General features: G+C 42.2%; 1 protein-coding gene across 8 annotated transcripts in view; it reads left to right on the forward strand.

Moving 5' to 3' along the window:
- The window catches only part of atp11c (ATPase phospholipid transporting 11C), a 32224-nt gene that overhangs the window by 6765 nt on the left and 10413 nt on the right, over positions 1–15046 (forward strand). For all 8 annotated transcript variants that reach the window (XR_008951988.1, XM_057042689.1, XM_057042685.1 and 5 more), the window contains 11 exons: positions 6737–6856; positions 8395–8484; positions 11150–11230; positions 11938–12045; positions 13019–13147; positions 13391–13479; positions 13855–13905; positions 14257–14321; positions 14423–14504; positions 14590–14740; positions 14845–15042. Coding sequence is in view for 7 of the 8 variants with exons in the window: in XM_057042689.1 (XP_056898669.1) it covers positions 6737–6856; positions 8395–8484; positions 11150–11230; positions 11938–12045; positions 13019–13147; positions 13391–13479; positions 13855–13905; positions 14257–14321; positions 14423–14504; positions 14590–14740; positions 14845–15042 (1164 nt within the window). In the remaining variant the exon portion in view is untranslated. The remainder of the gene's footprint in view (positions 1–6736; positions 6857–8394; positions 8485–11149; positions 11231–11937; positions 12046–13018; positions 13148–13390; positions 13480–13854; positions 13906–14256; positions 14322–14422; positions 14505–14589; positions 14741–14844; positions 15043–15046) is intronic.

A 15046-nucleotide genomic window follows, 5' to 3' on the forward strand; every position in this document is an offset into this window, starting at 1 on the left:
CTTGTTGAGACAGTTTGCCCTGTTTTCATCTCCTGAGGAGAACAAACAACAAAACAAACAAGCTTGTATTTGGGTTCTGGAGGCTCGGCCCAGTCCAGACCTGTGAGCTCATTTTGCTTTGCATTATCAAAGGGATTCGGAGATTTGTGGATCAGATGGTTGAACTGCTGGATAATTGGATGAACAAAATGAAACCAGCATCAGGCAGAGTCGAGGTAGCACTGCTGACCTTTTCCCTCCGGACCCTCTCGGTTATTGTGTCTCCGATTGCTTGTGATGTGATGAAACTCCAGATAAGTTTGGCCATTGTCCAATTAAACTGAGATCGGCATCATAAAGCCAGATAGCATGGATAAACTGAAGCATAGTTCAACATAAGGACACCTGAATATGGGTTTGTGGTGTTCTTGGTGGGGTGTATTACGTGACCATCTCATGACAAAGTGCACGCAGCTCTATCTTTGCACACTGCACTCTTGTACTAAATTAAAAGTGTGAAGTAGATTATCTACCATCTTTTCAGCATCATGACACAGCTTCTTATTCCAAAGTCCAACAGTCTTACTGTCATCTTAAGTCAAATATAGTTTGTTGTTTGTTTGTTGTAATGACTATGATATTTGACTTCAAATAACAGTAAGACTGTTAATGTTGCTCAACAGAGATTTAGTCAAAACTTGGAGTCACAACACTAAACTACTAATCAAACTGGTTTTTAATCTCCTGAGTGAGTCATTGTAAGCATAAGCAGACAAACCAGTAACTGTTTAATGGACAAGGCTGTCTATGAACGGTAGATGATAGATGAACGGTTAGGTTTCAGCAGCTTCAGCTCCACTGAGCATCAAATCCTTTTCTTTATTGATCTTTCTGCATGTGTTGCTGGTGCCCGTTCACCACGACCAGTCTGCTTGGAATTAACAGTTCCTCTCGGTTCCGGGGCACTCTGCTTTACATTTCAACGTCATAGTCGTTAAATTACTGCTGACACAGAGTAGCGTTTCTTATCTGACATGGGTGTGGGTGCGTGATGCAGCGCTCCAGAGCTGCTTTTTTCCTCGGAGCTCAGCGGTCCCTAGCTCCAAATTTAAATCAATTTGTAAATCAGCTTACAAAGTATTTATTCACATTTCCTCTCAATTTCACTGTCTTGCTGATACTTTGACAATAAATGCAGAAACTACATTCTAAATTCAGGTTTTATTGTTGGACAGTATGTTGCTTCCTAATAGATCAATTTGGCCTTCTAATTTTGTAAATGGTCATTTGGCAATAAAATATGCCGAGTTAATCTTAGACATCCATTCGGCCTCTTATCTGCTTAATGCAGCTGGGAGTGGAGCACGGTCATGGAACGGTTTGTTTTTCACTGGCGTTGTGTGTCAGCAGGTTTCATGTTCCCTATATGTTCCCTACGTGTTCCCTACGTGTTCCCTACGCGTTCCCTGTATGTTCCCTACGCGTTCCCCACATGTCCTCTACATGTTCCCTACATGTTCCCTACATGTTCCCTACATGTTCCCTACATGTTGCGGGTGTTGACGGCAGAATCTGCAGTTCATTGACTTTGTCTCTGAGAGACCTCAGCCAGGTGAACTCTCCCAGCTTCTCCTCCCAAGGTTTTCCCACCTTTTTCGCCCACAACTGTTCCCTCAGTCTCATCAGATTCATTATCAGGAATTGTCTCAGCTGGGACACGGTTTCCTGGGGAGACGGTTTCCTGCTTCGCTATTGTTTACAAGATGAGACCTCATGATAATGAAGCTGAAGCACAAATCAAAGCAAAGATGACTTTTTCTTATTAAGGAATTATAGAAATACAGAAACACAGACATTCCACAACACAAAGTAGCTGACTAAAGGAACAAACGTGCCTGGCCTCGTGCACAATTAAGATCTAACAGCAAATATGAAGGAAGCGGGATCTTCCAGGGATTGAGGTCCAGGGGCTTTGATCTTACTATATTGCTGTTTATCTTAGTTATTTTTAAGTTGAAGGGCCTCCATTAAAGGGAGACGGTACACATGTCTTGCTCCAAGTGCCTTGATTCTCTAATCACAATCCTAGTCCATAATCACTCGAACACACGAGGAGTGACATGCAGAGGCGGACGGTCAAGGTATTCCGAGCAAAACTGTGTGGCTAATGTGGATTTTCAGTTACTTCATATTTTAGAGAGGAAAAATAAAGATTATCAATGCTAAATTATTTAACATCTTCTGGAGTTAATCGGGGTTGGCGAACCAGCTCATTGGGGAACCACCATCGACGACTGGGCTAAAAGGTGTTGTGAAAAACAACAGATATTTAATCTTTTTTTTTTTTTTTTAAAGGCAAATTTCCTGGATGCAGATGCACGAGTAGATGGACTATTTACTTAAATATACTTAAAATCGTACTGTTTTGAGGCAGAATGTAACCATTTAGGGGCCCAAACGTTAAGGTTTTACCATGCTTGTTAGTCGTTGTGCTTGTGTTCAGCCCACTAAGTAGCCCACTAGCTTTCAGGCTATCTAGAATTTTATTGCAAATCTTGGATTTGCTTGTGTCTTGAGCTCATCTTAAACTGTCTTACTTCTTGTTCTCGTCTTCTGGCAGAGAGATCTGTCTAGTTCTGCTGAAAGGGTGTCACTGTGGGTATGGTGGCGTTGACAGCCACATTGAGGTGTGAACATGGCTGTTTGTGCAGAATAGATGACATTTGGCTTGAAACTTCAACAATAAATTGAAGAATCCTTGGGGTTTTTTTTGGTGTGGGTTGACCTTTAATTATGACCACAATTTTGCATCAAGCGAGTTCTGTTAACAGCGTTCGTTAGGCTGTTTTCCTCAGATGCATTCATCAGCGTGTGTAGCAGACGGCTTTGGAACAGCTTGCCGGTCCAGGTGGCCATAATTCACACTTCTTTGGCTGTTGTGCAGGATCTCATGTTCATGCTAATCATTCCCCTCGACCCACATGTTGTCACCTTTTATATTGAGCATCTCCTGCATAGCAATATTTGGTTAATTCACTTAAGTGAACAGAAAATCGATAAGAATATTTAAATATGTTTGAGTTTACAGCATGATTTTAATATTACAATGGGAGGAACCCCATACAAGTATATAAAAACTTGGGATGCATTATTAGCACCTTGAGTAATTATTTTGGAACATTTCAAATATTCCAAATTTGTGTTTAACATGACCTGTGTGTGGCCTTAAAATCCTATGCACTCATAATATTGAAATATATCCTAATGGCAGCTCTGTAGTTTTTTGTTTTGTCTTCGAGCAGCTGACGGCTTCACAATAACTTGTTTTTGGCTTGTTGGAGAATCATCACCACTTCATGTGCACAATATTAAGCTTTTTGAACAGGGACTGCGTGCACGGTGAGAGATGGTGCTGACTAAAGAAGCTGAAGTGTTCACAGCAGGATTATTCTACAACAAACTGAATTGCTGCTTATGAATTTCCTTCATATGGTAAGGCTTTAATTAAAAGTTGAACAAGGAATTCCCTTAAGTCTGGGTGGTTCCACAAGGTCCTTATTTTGATTTCAATGTGTGTGTTAAATTTTAAATTTTATCCTACCCAATAAGGGTTTAGTAATTTATTCGGTTCCATTTGTAGCCTGTGGGCCTACAGCACTCGCACATTGTCATTTTTATTTCACATCCAGTCGTATATAGGCAAATACGTCAAAACTATGACAGTAGAAAAGGGAAACCCCACAGATGAGAAAGAATTGGGTCTTATCCACATCTTGACCACATCCAGAAAATGGGAGGACTACTGATGTACAAGAAATGGGCTCACAGAAAAGGGTAAACAAATGTGCAAAGAGGAAGCTAAAAGACATTTGTGAAGATGTGGAATCTTGAAAGAAGATGGCCAAATAGTCTAGAACAATGCTTAAGAAATTCTGTTTGAAGAAAGATTTGGAAAATGTGACTAAGAAAGTTCAAAGAAGTTACTGCATTAATAGTTAAAATGAGCCACTCCAGTGGAACACTGCTGATGTTGAAAGGAAAACAGATGCTTGTAATGTGCTGACGGCAGAAATGTGTGACCTTGTGAGCAGATGACTGGATGCAGGCCGAGACTAAAAGTCTTTTAATTCTGAAATAGAGAAGGGAAGTACGGATGACTTTGGATTCTGATGAATGTGTATCTTTGTTTTCAAATACAGAGTGTTCTTGCTGAGGATATAGATCACTTGTCATTTCAAAAACCTCAAACTGTAGTAAGCAAAGTCTATGCAGAAGTTAAAATGAATACAAGCAGATGTTCACCAGACATTAAAGGGATACAAGCAGAAATGGGGTAGGAAGTGGCTGCCCAGCTGCCACAGCAGCCAGTTTTGCTGAAACCATCCCAAGCTCGCTTACTTTAAATCGCCTTCCTGTACTGGGGATCCATTGAGGATCACAAGTTTGACCGTTAACCTACCTGATTATTATGTATTGCCCATCGACCTATAAGCTACGTTGCTGGTGAGGCTGTAGAGGGATTCCTCTATCAGTGCTCTGAAGAATCTTATGAAGGTGCCTAATATGTCCTAAAGGACAGATATGGCGAACCATTTGTGGTCCAGAAAGCCTGTCTCAATAAGCTGAAGAAGAGGCCCACGATGGGCTGAACCTGAACTTGGAGACATCTTAAAAAGGCTGTGCAGAGGCCATGCTTCCTGTTAAAGGATATTTGGTGAAGGATGATCGGGGGGGTGGGGTCAGTGGAAACATCTCATGGAAGAATGCCTAATGTAAAGATCTTACATCCATGAATGTCTCTCTGTTTACACCAAAAGCACCATGCCTTGTCTGTAAGGAAGAGTTTCATGGCATTGCCAAGTTTCCTGTCTCTAAGCCAATGAGAGATAAAGTCATTCCTGCGTCTCTTTGGCTGCGTGGCACAGGCCCTGTTACAAAGGAGTGCAGAAATACACATATCTGTCGAATGTGTGGTCGATGCCTCCAGCACGATTCTTCCTTTGTCTTGGAACGTCTCATCAAAGAGTTGAAGGTCGTAGACACAGTAATACCCCGTCACGGTATATGTGGATGGCGAGCTCCGAAGCTTCCGTCATGGAAGAGACTTGCAGCCAGCACAAGCGTGTTCTTGTGACTTTATTCCTGGTGACATGCTCTGTATCCCAACTAGGACTACAGCACCGCAGCTGCATCGCAAACATCTCTTCAGAATTTGCCAGCACTTTAAGGTCATGACGTGGGGGTGCTGATCAGGTATTACTGACTTCCTTGACAGACAAGAGAGTTAAAGAATGACATGTTGTCAGAGTTATTGTACAGAAAAAGCTACTGGTACAACAAACAACTGATGCTTTAAGAGTTTTAGAGTCGGGCCAACCCTGAGCCCTGCACAGCCCCATGCAGGAGCGGAGAGAGCGTACACCCACAAAGGCCTGTTGTAAGTGGGAATCAAACCTGCAACCTCGCTGTTCGGCAATAGTGCTAACCGCTATTGCAATGCCATGCTTGAACAACAGTAGCAGCCTATTGCCTGACTTCCTAAAGAGGCATTGAAGAATCTGCCCCATCTACACAATGGTAGAAGATATATCCACGCCCTCCTTTAGCAGCTCCTTATGGTGCTCTATCAGTCCCAGATGGGCTGTGCACCAACTCTGCTGTGACCAGGCTGGATGTTAATAGGGACAAGTAATGAACTAAAGGAATTATGCATCATACATGCATTATTCAATATGGATTGAATGCCACCCTGGCTCAAAGCCAATGTGTCTACAAGACACTCTTTTATGAGGCCTTGGCCATCCCTTCAATAGCCATCCCTTGACTGGTGATGGTTGAAGCACCCCACTTCTCTTGAGCCTTTAATGCCAAATCATTGAATTTGTTCGACCTCCAGGGAAATTTATGAGTGAAGATGTGTACCGAACAAGGCACTGGCGCCATGTTCCGTCCTTGATTGAGCTGCTCTAGAGTCGACGGAAGAGGGCGTAACTACTGAACAGCTCCAGCTGACAGAAGCTGCATGCGGCTCTTCTCACACTCAAGGTTATCGTACAGGAGGAGCTACATTCAAGGAATCAGCGGCAGTCGGCATGAAATAAATGTGGGCAATCATGACCTAGTGAGGAGACTGAAACTGCACGTTGGGGAGCTGGACTCAGGAAAGCGTCATTCTAATTTAAAGGTCACAACTGTGGAGACACCGGTTTGGAAATTAGCGCTGCTCCTTGAATGTTAACAATGGAACTGAATGAACATGCACATTTGCACATAATGCTTTCATGTTTGTATTTGCACAATTCAAAAGAATAAACGTCCTTTTTGAATGTGTCCCACTGGTAGCGCCACAGTTTTTTTGCACAGCCTGTTGGTCTATCACTGCACTTAATTTGCACAACATTAAAGCTTTCTGTCATTCACGCATTTCATGACTAAAGAAAGAATGATATCTATTGTTTGCATTCCTCACAGGGCAGCAAAGTATCATGTTTGATGGCCAGATTTTTAAAATCGGTGGAAATATATATAATTTATTTCAGCGTTGTCTAATGGGAACCAGAATGTGAAATGCTTGTTGTCCATTGTGTGTCTCAATACAGTTTCCACGGTGCTGTAAGGATTCAATGAATAAAGTTTCTGCGCATCGTACCTGGTGGATTTAATGTCAATATACCCGTAATGATGAATGATTGTGTTAAAATCCCTTTTGTGTTAACATTTGCTATCTCCCACCTTCCCACTCCCTGTTGTTTTCCAGCTTGGTGGTGATGAGAGAAGAGTCGACAGCAGAACAATCTATGTTGGCCCTCATTCCTGTTCCGCCACTGAGGCGTTCATACCGCCCAAATTCTGTGATAACAGGATCGTGTCCTCCAAGGTAAGAAAAACAAAAAACATTCATGCACATTCCAGTGTAGTTTGTCTTTGACCTTTTCGTAGCCTGTCAGGGCTGTGAAAACATATTCATGAACATGGTGTTTCCATTTTGATATAAAAAAAAATCAAAGGGGATTACTAATTATTACAGTAGATGGTAGAAAGACATGTTTAAATATCACATTCATTCTGGAATACTGAGCTTGGCATCTTTTCAAGGGACTTCCAGCAATTCCCAGCCTTATTTCCCAGCCCTCTAGCGCTTTATCCCTGGACTCCTCTCCATTATACTGTATGTTTCACCTGCCTTCAGGATCGTGGAACGTTTCTGCGTCGTCCCTGCTTTATTCCTCTGAACTGTCTCTGCACATACTTGTCTTTGGTCCCAGTGGAAGGTGATTATTTGGCTGTCATGGGAGCGCAGTGAAATCCAGTGTGAAGTCCGCTGCTATTAATGCCTGGTAGTGAGAGCAGTTCCATCTTTTCCCACTGGGCTTGGATAAATTGCACCGGTTTACTCCTCCCCTCACTGAAACCAACCTCTCTGTCCTGCCCTCACTCATCTGTTGGCTCAGAGCAGCTTATGCGTGAAAGGGATGGGGAGAAGGACGTGGCGTGAGAGGTGGCAGGATTTATAGTTGCGCAGAGGTTCTTCTGGGGATTGGCCAATCAATGGGTTCGGGCAGTATGTTAGGGTAAACGGCATTTAATTACCCAGGTTGTAGAGTTTAAGTCCCCCAATCCCTCCACTCTTGCCTGTAACTCTGCTGTTACATTGCCTCTTCCTGTTTCCACAACACCGCCAGACCCCCACCTCCTCTGAGTGCCTCCACCACCTGTTTGTTATTACTTCCTCTCTTTCACACTTCTCTCTGGCACGGTCAGAAGGGCCATTATGCTGCCGCTGCATTTCAGCACCATTCTTATTCAAACACTCCCCGTCATAAAATACGCTTTATTGCCTTTTCTGTGCACGCATATCGGTGCGTATGTGCGAATACTTGCAATTCGACACAATCCTTTATGGTATAACCTCGTCAGCATTGTCTTTTTCTGAAATGTTGAAATATATTTAATAAGGCAAAAGCATCACTTCTCTTGGTATCAGATGCCACAATCTTTTCTCTATTTTTTTTAAAGGAGTAAAACACGGAGAAATCATCTTGATATCTAATTGGCATTCAAGGGTAGCCAAATTAAGGAGATAAATCACTTATCTAAATCAATGGAATACCTGACGTTCCCCCAAGGACAGCCTCCCTCAGCAGTAGAGAACAGAGCCTCCAGGCTTCTGAAGTTGCCTTTCATTCTCCCTTCATAGTTCAGGCAGAATACATGAACAAGGCTGCGTGTTATGTATCTGTGTAATATTCAATGCCACTGATCTTCCTACTCTTGCCAAGGCTGTCATTGACCTCCCTTATTAGACCTCAAAATATCAAGTCTGAACAAGGGAAAAACAGTTGATAAATAAAGCAATATGAGAGTGTCATGCTGTTTTTTTTCCTCATTAACATTCATTTATTTTCATCTTCACAGTATACAGTTTGGAACTTTCTACCAAAGAATTTGTTTGAGCAGTTTAGACGAATCGCCAATTTCTACTTCCTCATCATCTTCCTGGTACAGGTGAGCAGAACATTATCAGTGTTAATAAATGTTGGGTCTATCAAGAGTCAACATTGCATCCACTTCCTCTGCATGAGAATGAGAGTGACCAGTAAAGTACTGAATGTGGTTGGTGCAGATGTGGTGATAGGATGTGTGAACTGCTCCAGGGTATTTTTCCGATTTTATTGGGACGAGCTTAAAACCTCAACTGTGCTCTGTGCTTCAAAGTGACCTCTCCTCACCCCCGCCTGGACCGTGACGACTTGCAGCCAAAGATACTTTTGCTCTTCTATCATCTCCTGATGATCCATGGAAACTAATCTTGTTCCCTTTTAGCAGTAACATAAACTATGATGGCTGTTTGCCCTTGAGTGTAAACAGGTGCTGGTGATGGGTCTACAGAAGGGTGGGGGTGCTTTCTTTAGATGCACATAGACCGAATGACTGTTCCAAACTGAGATATAAGCATGTGCCACTGTCATAAATAATTGCAGCAGATCCCAAGGAGCGTTTATCTTTCAGTGCTATAAATTTTACACATGCACTTGTTGTTGGGTAGTCTTTGATTGGTTGTCAGATCAAAGTTCCTGGGTTTTTGGAGCCATTTTGAGCTGGTATGAAGAGACCCGGGGTAAAGAGTAAACCACCGAACATGGCGGAATCACTCAAAAGAACACACAGGAATTCTCTGTGATGTAAACAGCATAGAATATTTGAGCATTTGTGACGCTTGCCTCGGCGGGTGTCCTGGATTCGCCTGTGGTGTGTGCTGAAACCGCAGCGTGACTGGCATTCATCCATTAATCCAACTTCTTCAGGGGCTCTTTATCCTAACAACTCAGGTTTCCCTTTTCAATCTGCAGTTCCATCACAGGAGAGGATGAGAGAATTTTTCTCTCAATTTGCTGCTGCTGCAGACAGAAATAAACCTTGTCACCTTTCTCCAAAGCTTTTATGCAGAAGCTTTACCCGTTGCCTTCGTCGCGCATCCTTCAGCCCTATCCCCTTTTGTATCATTCAATTTCTTTCTGTCTGCCTCTCTTTTTCCTTTCCTCTCCCACATTCCAGCCATCCCTCTGCAGCCCTGCACTGCTGACGTCAGCAGGCAGGAAGCCCTCTGTACTTCAGTGCTCTACAAATAGACACAGGCGGATAAAAAAGCACCACTCTGCTATAAATAGCGCTGCATGCCTTTTCTGGAATGTGATCAAATGGGAATAGCGTTCTGAGAGAGGGACAGAGGGAGAGAGTGATTGGGAGCATGAGGGGATATGGCCCAAGACATCGGTACCCTGGGAACTGACACAGATGAAGGATTTTGAACTGCTTGACTGCAGCTTTGACATCAGCCCAGAACCTCAACACCAGCTGCAGTTGAACACACCTCACATCTACTCCTCCTTCTATATATAATACGCATTATAGAGGCATTGGTGGTGATCATGAGCCTTTCCTTTATAGTCATATATCTTTTATATGCGCTAGTATATAATAAACACATTAGATTTGTCAAAAAAACATTCACTTAAATTGTCAATAGCTGTAAGGGTTTTTCAAGTATTTTTGTGGCTGCTGCATCATGATGACATCTTGCTCCATCATTCTTCTGTTTGATTTTATTTTCTGTGGTGATTGAACTGAGGCTTTACACAATTCTGGGACCAATCACTCGTTAGTGAGGTAAATAAACCGATAATGACGACAGTCTGATCATGCAAGGGGCCATTTGTCCAATTAAATAACTTGTTCATTTACTGCAAACCATTGTGTACAAAATTAAAAATGTATTATTAAGTATTTCTTGCCAGTTTTTGACATTTTTTCTTATACTGACAGATGAAAACATTAAGCACCAATGACGTCTAGAAGACATTCAAGAGTGGCCAGATATAAGTTCAAAGTTCAATCAAGACAAACCAAAATCAGAAATACTGGTCACAACAACTTAATGACTGTTAATTAATTTAATATAATTGAATTATTTTTACGTTCCTATTTATCCGACACAATCAAGATTTAAAAAAAACTGTTGTCGATCGTATTGTCCGTCTCCAAAACTGGAGAAATCACTAAATTAACAATGACATCATTGATCAGCTCGATGAATTAAGACATTATAACCGATCATACGAGTTGCATTTTTTACAACTGGAAAGTCTGATTCAACCTTTTTATGAAACTGACACAAATTAATTTCTTACATAAGCTGGTGCCTTTCTCAATAAAAAAACTCTTGGTATACACGACCTAACATTCCAACGTGGGGAGAGGGATCTGCAGTATTAAAGGATCAGAAATACCAAAGTAAATCTTATTTTTGTTTAAACACAAGACCGTTTGTTTTCCAGAGGTTTAACTGGAGGCGTTGATCAGGCGCTGCTCCTGAACCACTCGTGTGGGATTATGTGAACACATATGAATGGCCATCAGAATAACAAAGGGAGTTTATCCACATCATAATTCAGTCTTGTCTGTCCTTTGGTGAAGGATGATTGGGGGGGGCAGTGGAAACATCTCATGGAAGGCCAACACACCATGTGCTGCAAGGATGGCACTTAAAAGAATCTGTCTCACCACAAACCACTTTGTAGTTATATAAAGAATTTAATTAGAAGCTGGTCAGTTAGCAGGCTGTGTTTTTTGTGTTTAGATTTAACATTTCTTCCTTCCCTCTCTTCATTAGGTGATAGTAGACACCCCGACCAGCCCTGTCACCAGTGGCCTGCCTTTATTTTTTGTGATTACAGTAACTGCTATTAAGCAGGTAAGACACTAATCACACTAATGAATGATTTTACGCTATGGTTTCTTCACGCCTTTGTTGCTCTCGATGCATTCCATCAACCCGGTCTCTGGTTCCGTGGTTGGCATAAAATATTTCCCATGCCTTGCTGTATTTTGTGTATGTGACTAATGCTCTCTCTGGGTATGTAATAATATACTCTGTTGGTGGATTCTTATTGGGGAGAAGACAAAATGGGCTCTCATGTAGAGTGATCTACTGGAGAGAGAGAGAGAGAGGGCAAACCCTTTTCTTTAGAGACAGAAATCATCAAAAGCAATGTCTTTCTTTCTGTTCCTTTGTGTCCATGTTTCAGGTTTATTATTGTAGACTTTCATTTAGTTCCCTGCTGGGGGTTGGAGCACACGCTGGTGGGTGGATTTTCCCGGGAAACACGAGGGGATGCTCTGATAGTTCAGCCAAGCTTTGAAGTGGGACAGCGAGCTAGTCTGCCTGGCTCCATTAGTCGGGCTCAGGTGAAATTTGTGGTTAAACTGGTCGACTGTGGCATGATGCCCGCTTCCTTCTGCCTGGCATAATTTCCTCCGCGTCACTTAACTAGTCACTCCTTCCCATTCTGTCTGGGAGTCGGCTCACTATAAGCGAGTTACGCCAATTACGATCCAAGCATTGTCACGCTCTTACTCTTAGATTTTCCGTCCGTGTCTGATGTGCTTATATTACCACAGGGATATGAGGACTGGCTGAGACACAAGGCCGACAATGAGGTGAATAAGTACCCAGTGACTCTGCTGGAGGGTGGTCGAAGGATCCGGAAGGATAGTGAGAAGATTAAGGTAACACTGTGTGCATGGCCGGGAACACTGCTGTGACGTAATTTATGATCTTTCATATAGGTGTGTTATGTAGGGACACGAGCACAGCTCAGTCAGTACATTTACATGGCACTTGACAAGAATAAATGACTGCCTTAATCAGCCTAGAACTGGACAAGGCAACAGCATGTAAACACATTAGTCTGAATAAGTCTGATTAAGACACCCAGATTATGCGATTGGAAATGGATTTCCTACGGCCTGTACACGTTTTAATTGGAGCTAACGGTGTCACAGTGTGCAGCTTATCTGCACAAATGGAACAGACGTCCAGATGAACAAAGCTGTATTATTATCCATCTTCCTGTTGTTTCTGCCGCATGACTCCAGTTGTTTATTATTTCACCTAATAGGTTAAACTGGAAAGGGGCCCTAGTAACCTGTCAAAAAGATTCATAACTACCCCCTAGGGTTGAGGAGAAGGACGCCAGTTATTTGATTTTCTCCGTTGCAAATAAACTGGGACAAGGACCAAATTCCGATGAGACGCCAAAGTCGATTATCGAGCTTGGCTCATTTAAGCTGTGCATGAAGACGCACGGGGTGCTCCAATAATGCTATAGTGTTATATAGGGCATAGTTAATAGTGTTTGGTGTAAATTACTTTCAGGCGGTAACGGCTTAAACTAGGTTAAATATATTGGTAGGTTTTTTTGCCCATAGATGGGATAGCAGCAAATTAAAGTGTGCAGCAGGCACACTCATAACTGCTCTGTTAAGATCATATCTTTAAATAGACAACAGTTGACAGATTTAACACTACAGAGCGAGAGGAATTTGGCTCTGATGCACAGTTTCCTTTGACATGTTCCCTGATGGGAAATTTATTTAAAGCTGTGATTGTTTAGATCTCTGCATCTGTTCACCTTTTAAATAATGTTCTGATACCTCAGCTCAAGGAAAACAATCTGTTTGGCTGTATTTCTGTAAACAGGTTGGAGATATTGTGGAGGTGATTGAGGATGAGACCTTTCCCTGTGATTTAATACTCCTGCATTCAACCAGAGAAGACAACACATGCTTTGTCACCACAGCAAGCTTAGACGGAGAGTCCAACCACAAAGTAAAGCCTCCTTGAATTGTTCATTTTCAGTAAAGCTCAATGGTTTTGTGTCAGTGTTGGAGACCTTATAGAACTGTGTGACAACAAAAATAACATTGCTCACAACCATAAATGTGAGATATTAGATTCAAAGGTTGTTATCATTCTGTCCTTTGGAGAGGAAAAAACAGTAATAGAGAAAAGCTAAAATTATCAGTTGCCCTGGGCCAGTTGATGCTTATGGTATCTCGTCCTCTCTCACAGACACACTATACAGTACCAGACACAGAGAAGGATCTGGAATCTCTCAACGCCACCATCGAGTGTGAACAGCCTCAACCTGACCTTTATAAGTAGGCTTTCAACACGAGGCCCCAACAACTTAACACCACAGCTATGCAACTAGTCTAACTTCTTCTGAATTGGATGACCTTAAAACATCCTAATAATGACGAATAACTTCCTTAGGCATATTGTTTTTCGTTCCTGTTGGTAAGATGGATGTGCTGTTATCAGCAGTGTTTTTGGCTCAGTCAGCATAAGTCTTTCAGCTGCCTCTCAGGGAAAGGAATAGAAATTGTACCTTTTATCCAGATATCAAACTGTGACAAATGAACACTGTTAACTATATCAGACTGTGCATACACTTGTTGAGTAAAAAAAGAATAAGTAAAATGATATATTCCTGTTTTACATTTACAAATTGCCTGTGTGCCATTTTCTCTTAGGTTTGTTGGCCGTATGCACATCGATAAAAACGATCAAGAGCCTGTAGTGAGGTGAGAGCACTCGTGCATAAATATCTCAGCCTTAATTGAAAACCGAATCAACCCACAATCGCTCAAGCATTTGTGTCCAACAAATCATTAATCCATTGATCGCTCGTTGCAGTGAAGCTCAAAAACATAACAGGCTGGCATCTTTTCAGCTTCCAAGCACTCCCACGGACATTTATCAGTGTTTTGTAACAGCCATGCCAGCAGTTCCTCCCAAGAACATAGAGTACTAGCTTCAACTTGCAATACAGCGTGGTGTTTGGATTCCAGCCCCCCTCTTCCATGTCTAAAGCACACATTTGTGTTGGTCTTCACTGTGGTTAAATTGTTTGGTCTGACGATGTGATGTTGCAGGTCTTTGGGTCCAGAAAACCTTTTGCTGAAAGGGGCCACTTTAAAGAATACTCAGAAAATCTGTGGTAAGTTAAATGGCAGTGACTTCATTTTGGGAGCATTTAATGTTGAAGGTAGATCTACACTGAAAAGGCTAACCCTTTATCCACCATCTCCCGTTTCCAAGGCGTTGCAGTTTACACCGGCATGGAGACAAAGATGGCTCTCAACTATCAGGGCAAGTCACAGAAGCGGTCTGCAGTTGAAAAGTAAGTTACCAGCAAATGGTGTAAAAGGAAGGCTCATATACTGATTTTTATTGCCCATTAAATAGATTGTTGTTTATCCCTTCAGGTCTATCAATGCCTTTCTCCTTGTTTACCTTTGCATCCTGGTGAGCAAGGCATTAGTGTGCACTACGCTAAAGTATGTTTGGCAGAGCACCCCTGGACAGGATGAGCCATGGTACAATGAGAAAACAGAGAGAGAGAAGAACAGCAACTGGGTGATTATGTAGCTCATTGTTAACATGCCAGCAAGGTTGCGCACTTTCCCGGTTCATGACACGACCCTAAGACTATGTGCCTGTGATCTTATTTTGTCCATCAGTACCTCAAGGTATTCACAGACTTCCTGTCATTCATGGTACTCTTCAACTTCATCATTCCGGTCTCCATGTATGTGACAGTTGAGATGCAGAAGTTTTTTGGATCCTTTTTTATTGCTTGGGACAGGGATTTCTTTGACCCCGAAATCAAGGAGGGGGCACTGGTCAACACTTCGGATCTTAATGAGGAGCTGGGACAGGTCA

Source organism: Takifugu flavidus, chromosome 9, assembly GCF_003711565.1.
Source record: "Takifugu flavidus isolate HTHZ2018 chromosome 9, ASM371156v2, whole genome shotgun sequence".
In the NCBI taxonomy this organism is placed as follows: domain Eukaryota; kingdom Metazoa; phylum Chordata; class Actinopteri; order Tetraodontiformes; family Tetraodontidae; genus Takifugu; species Takifugu flavidus.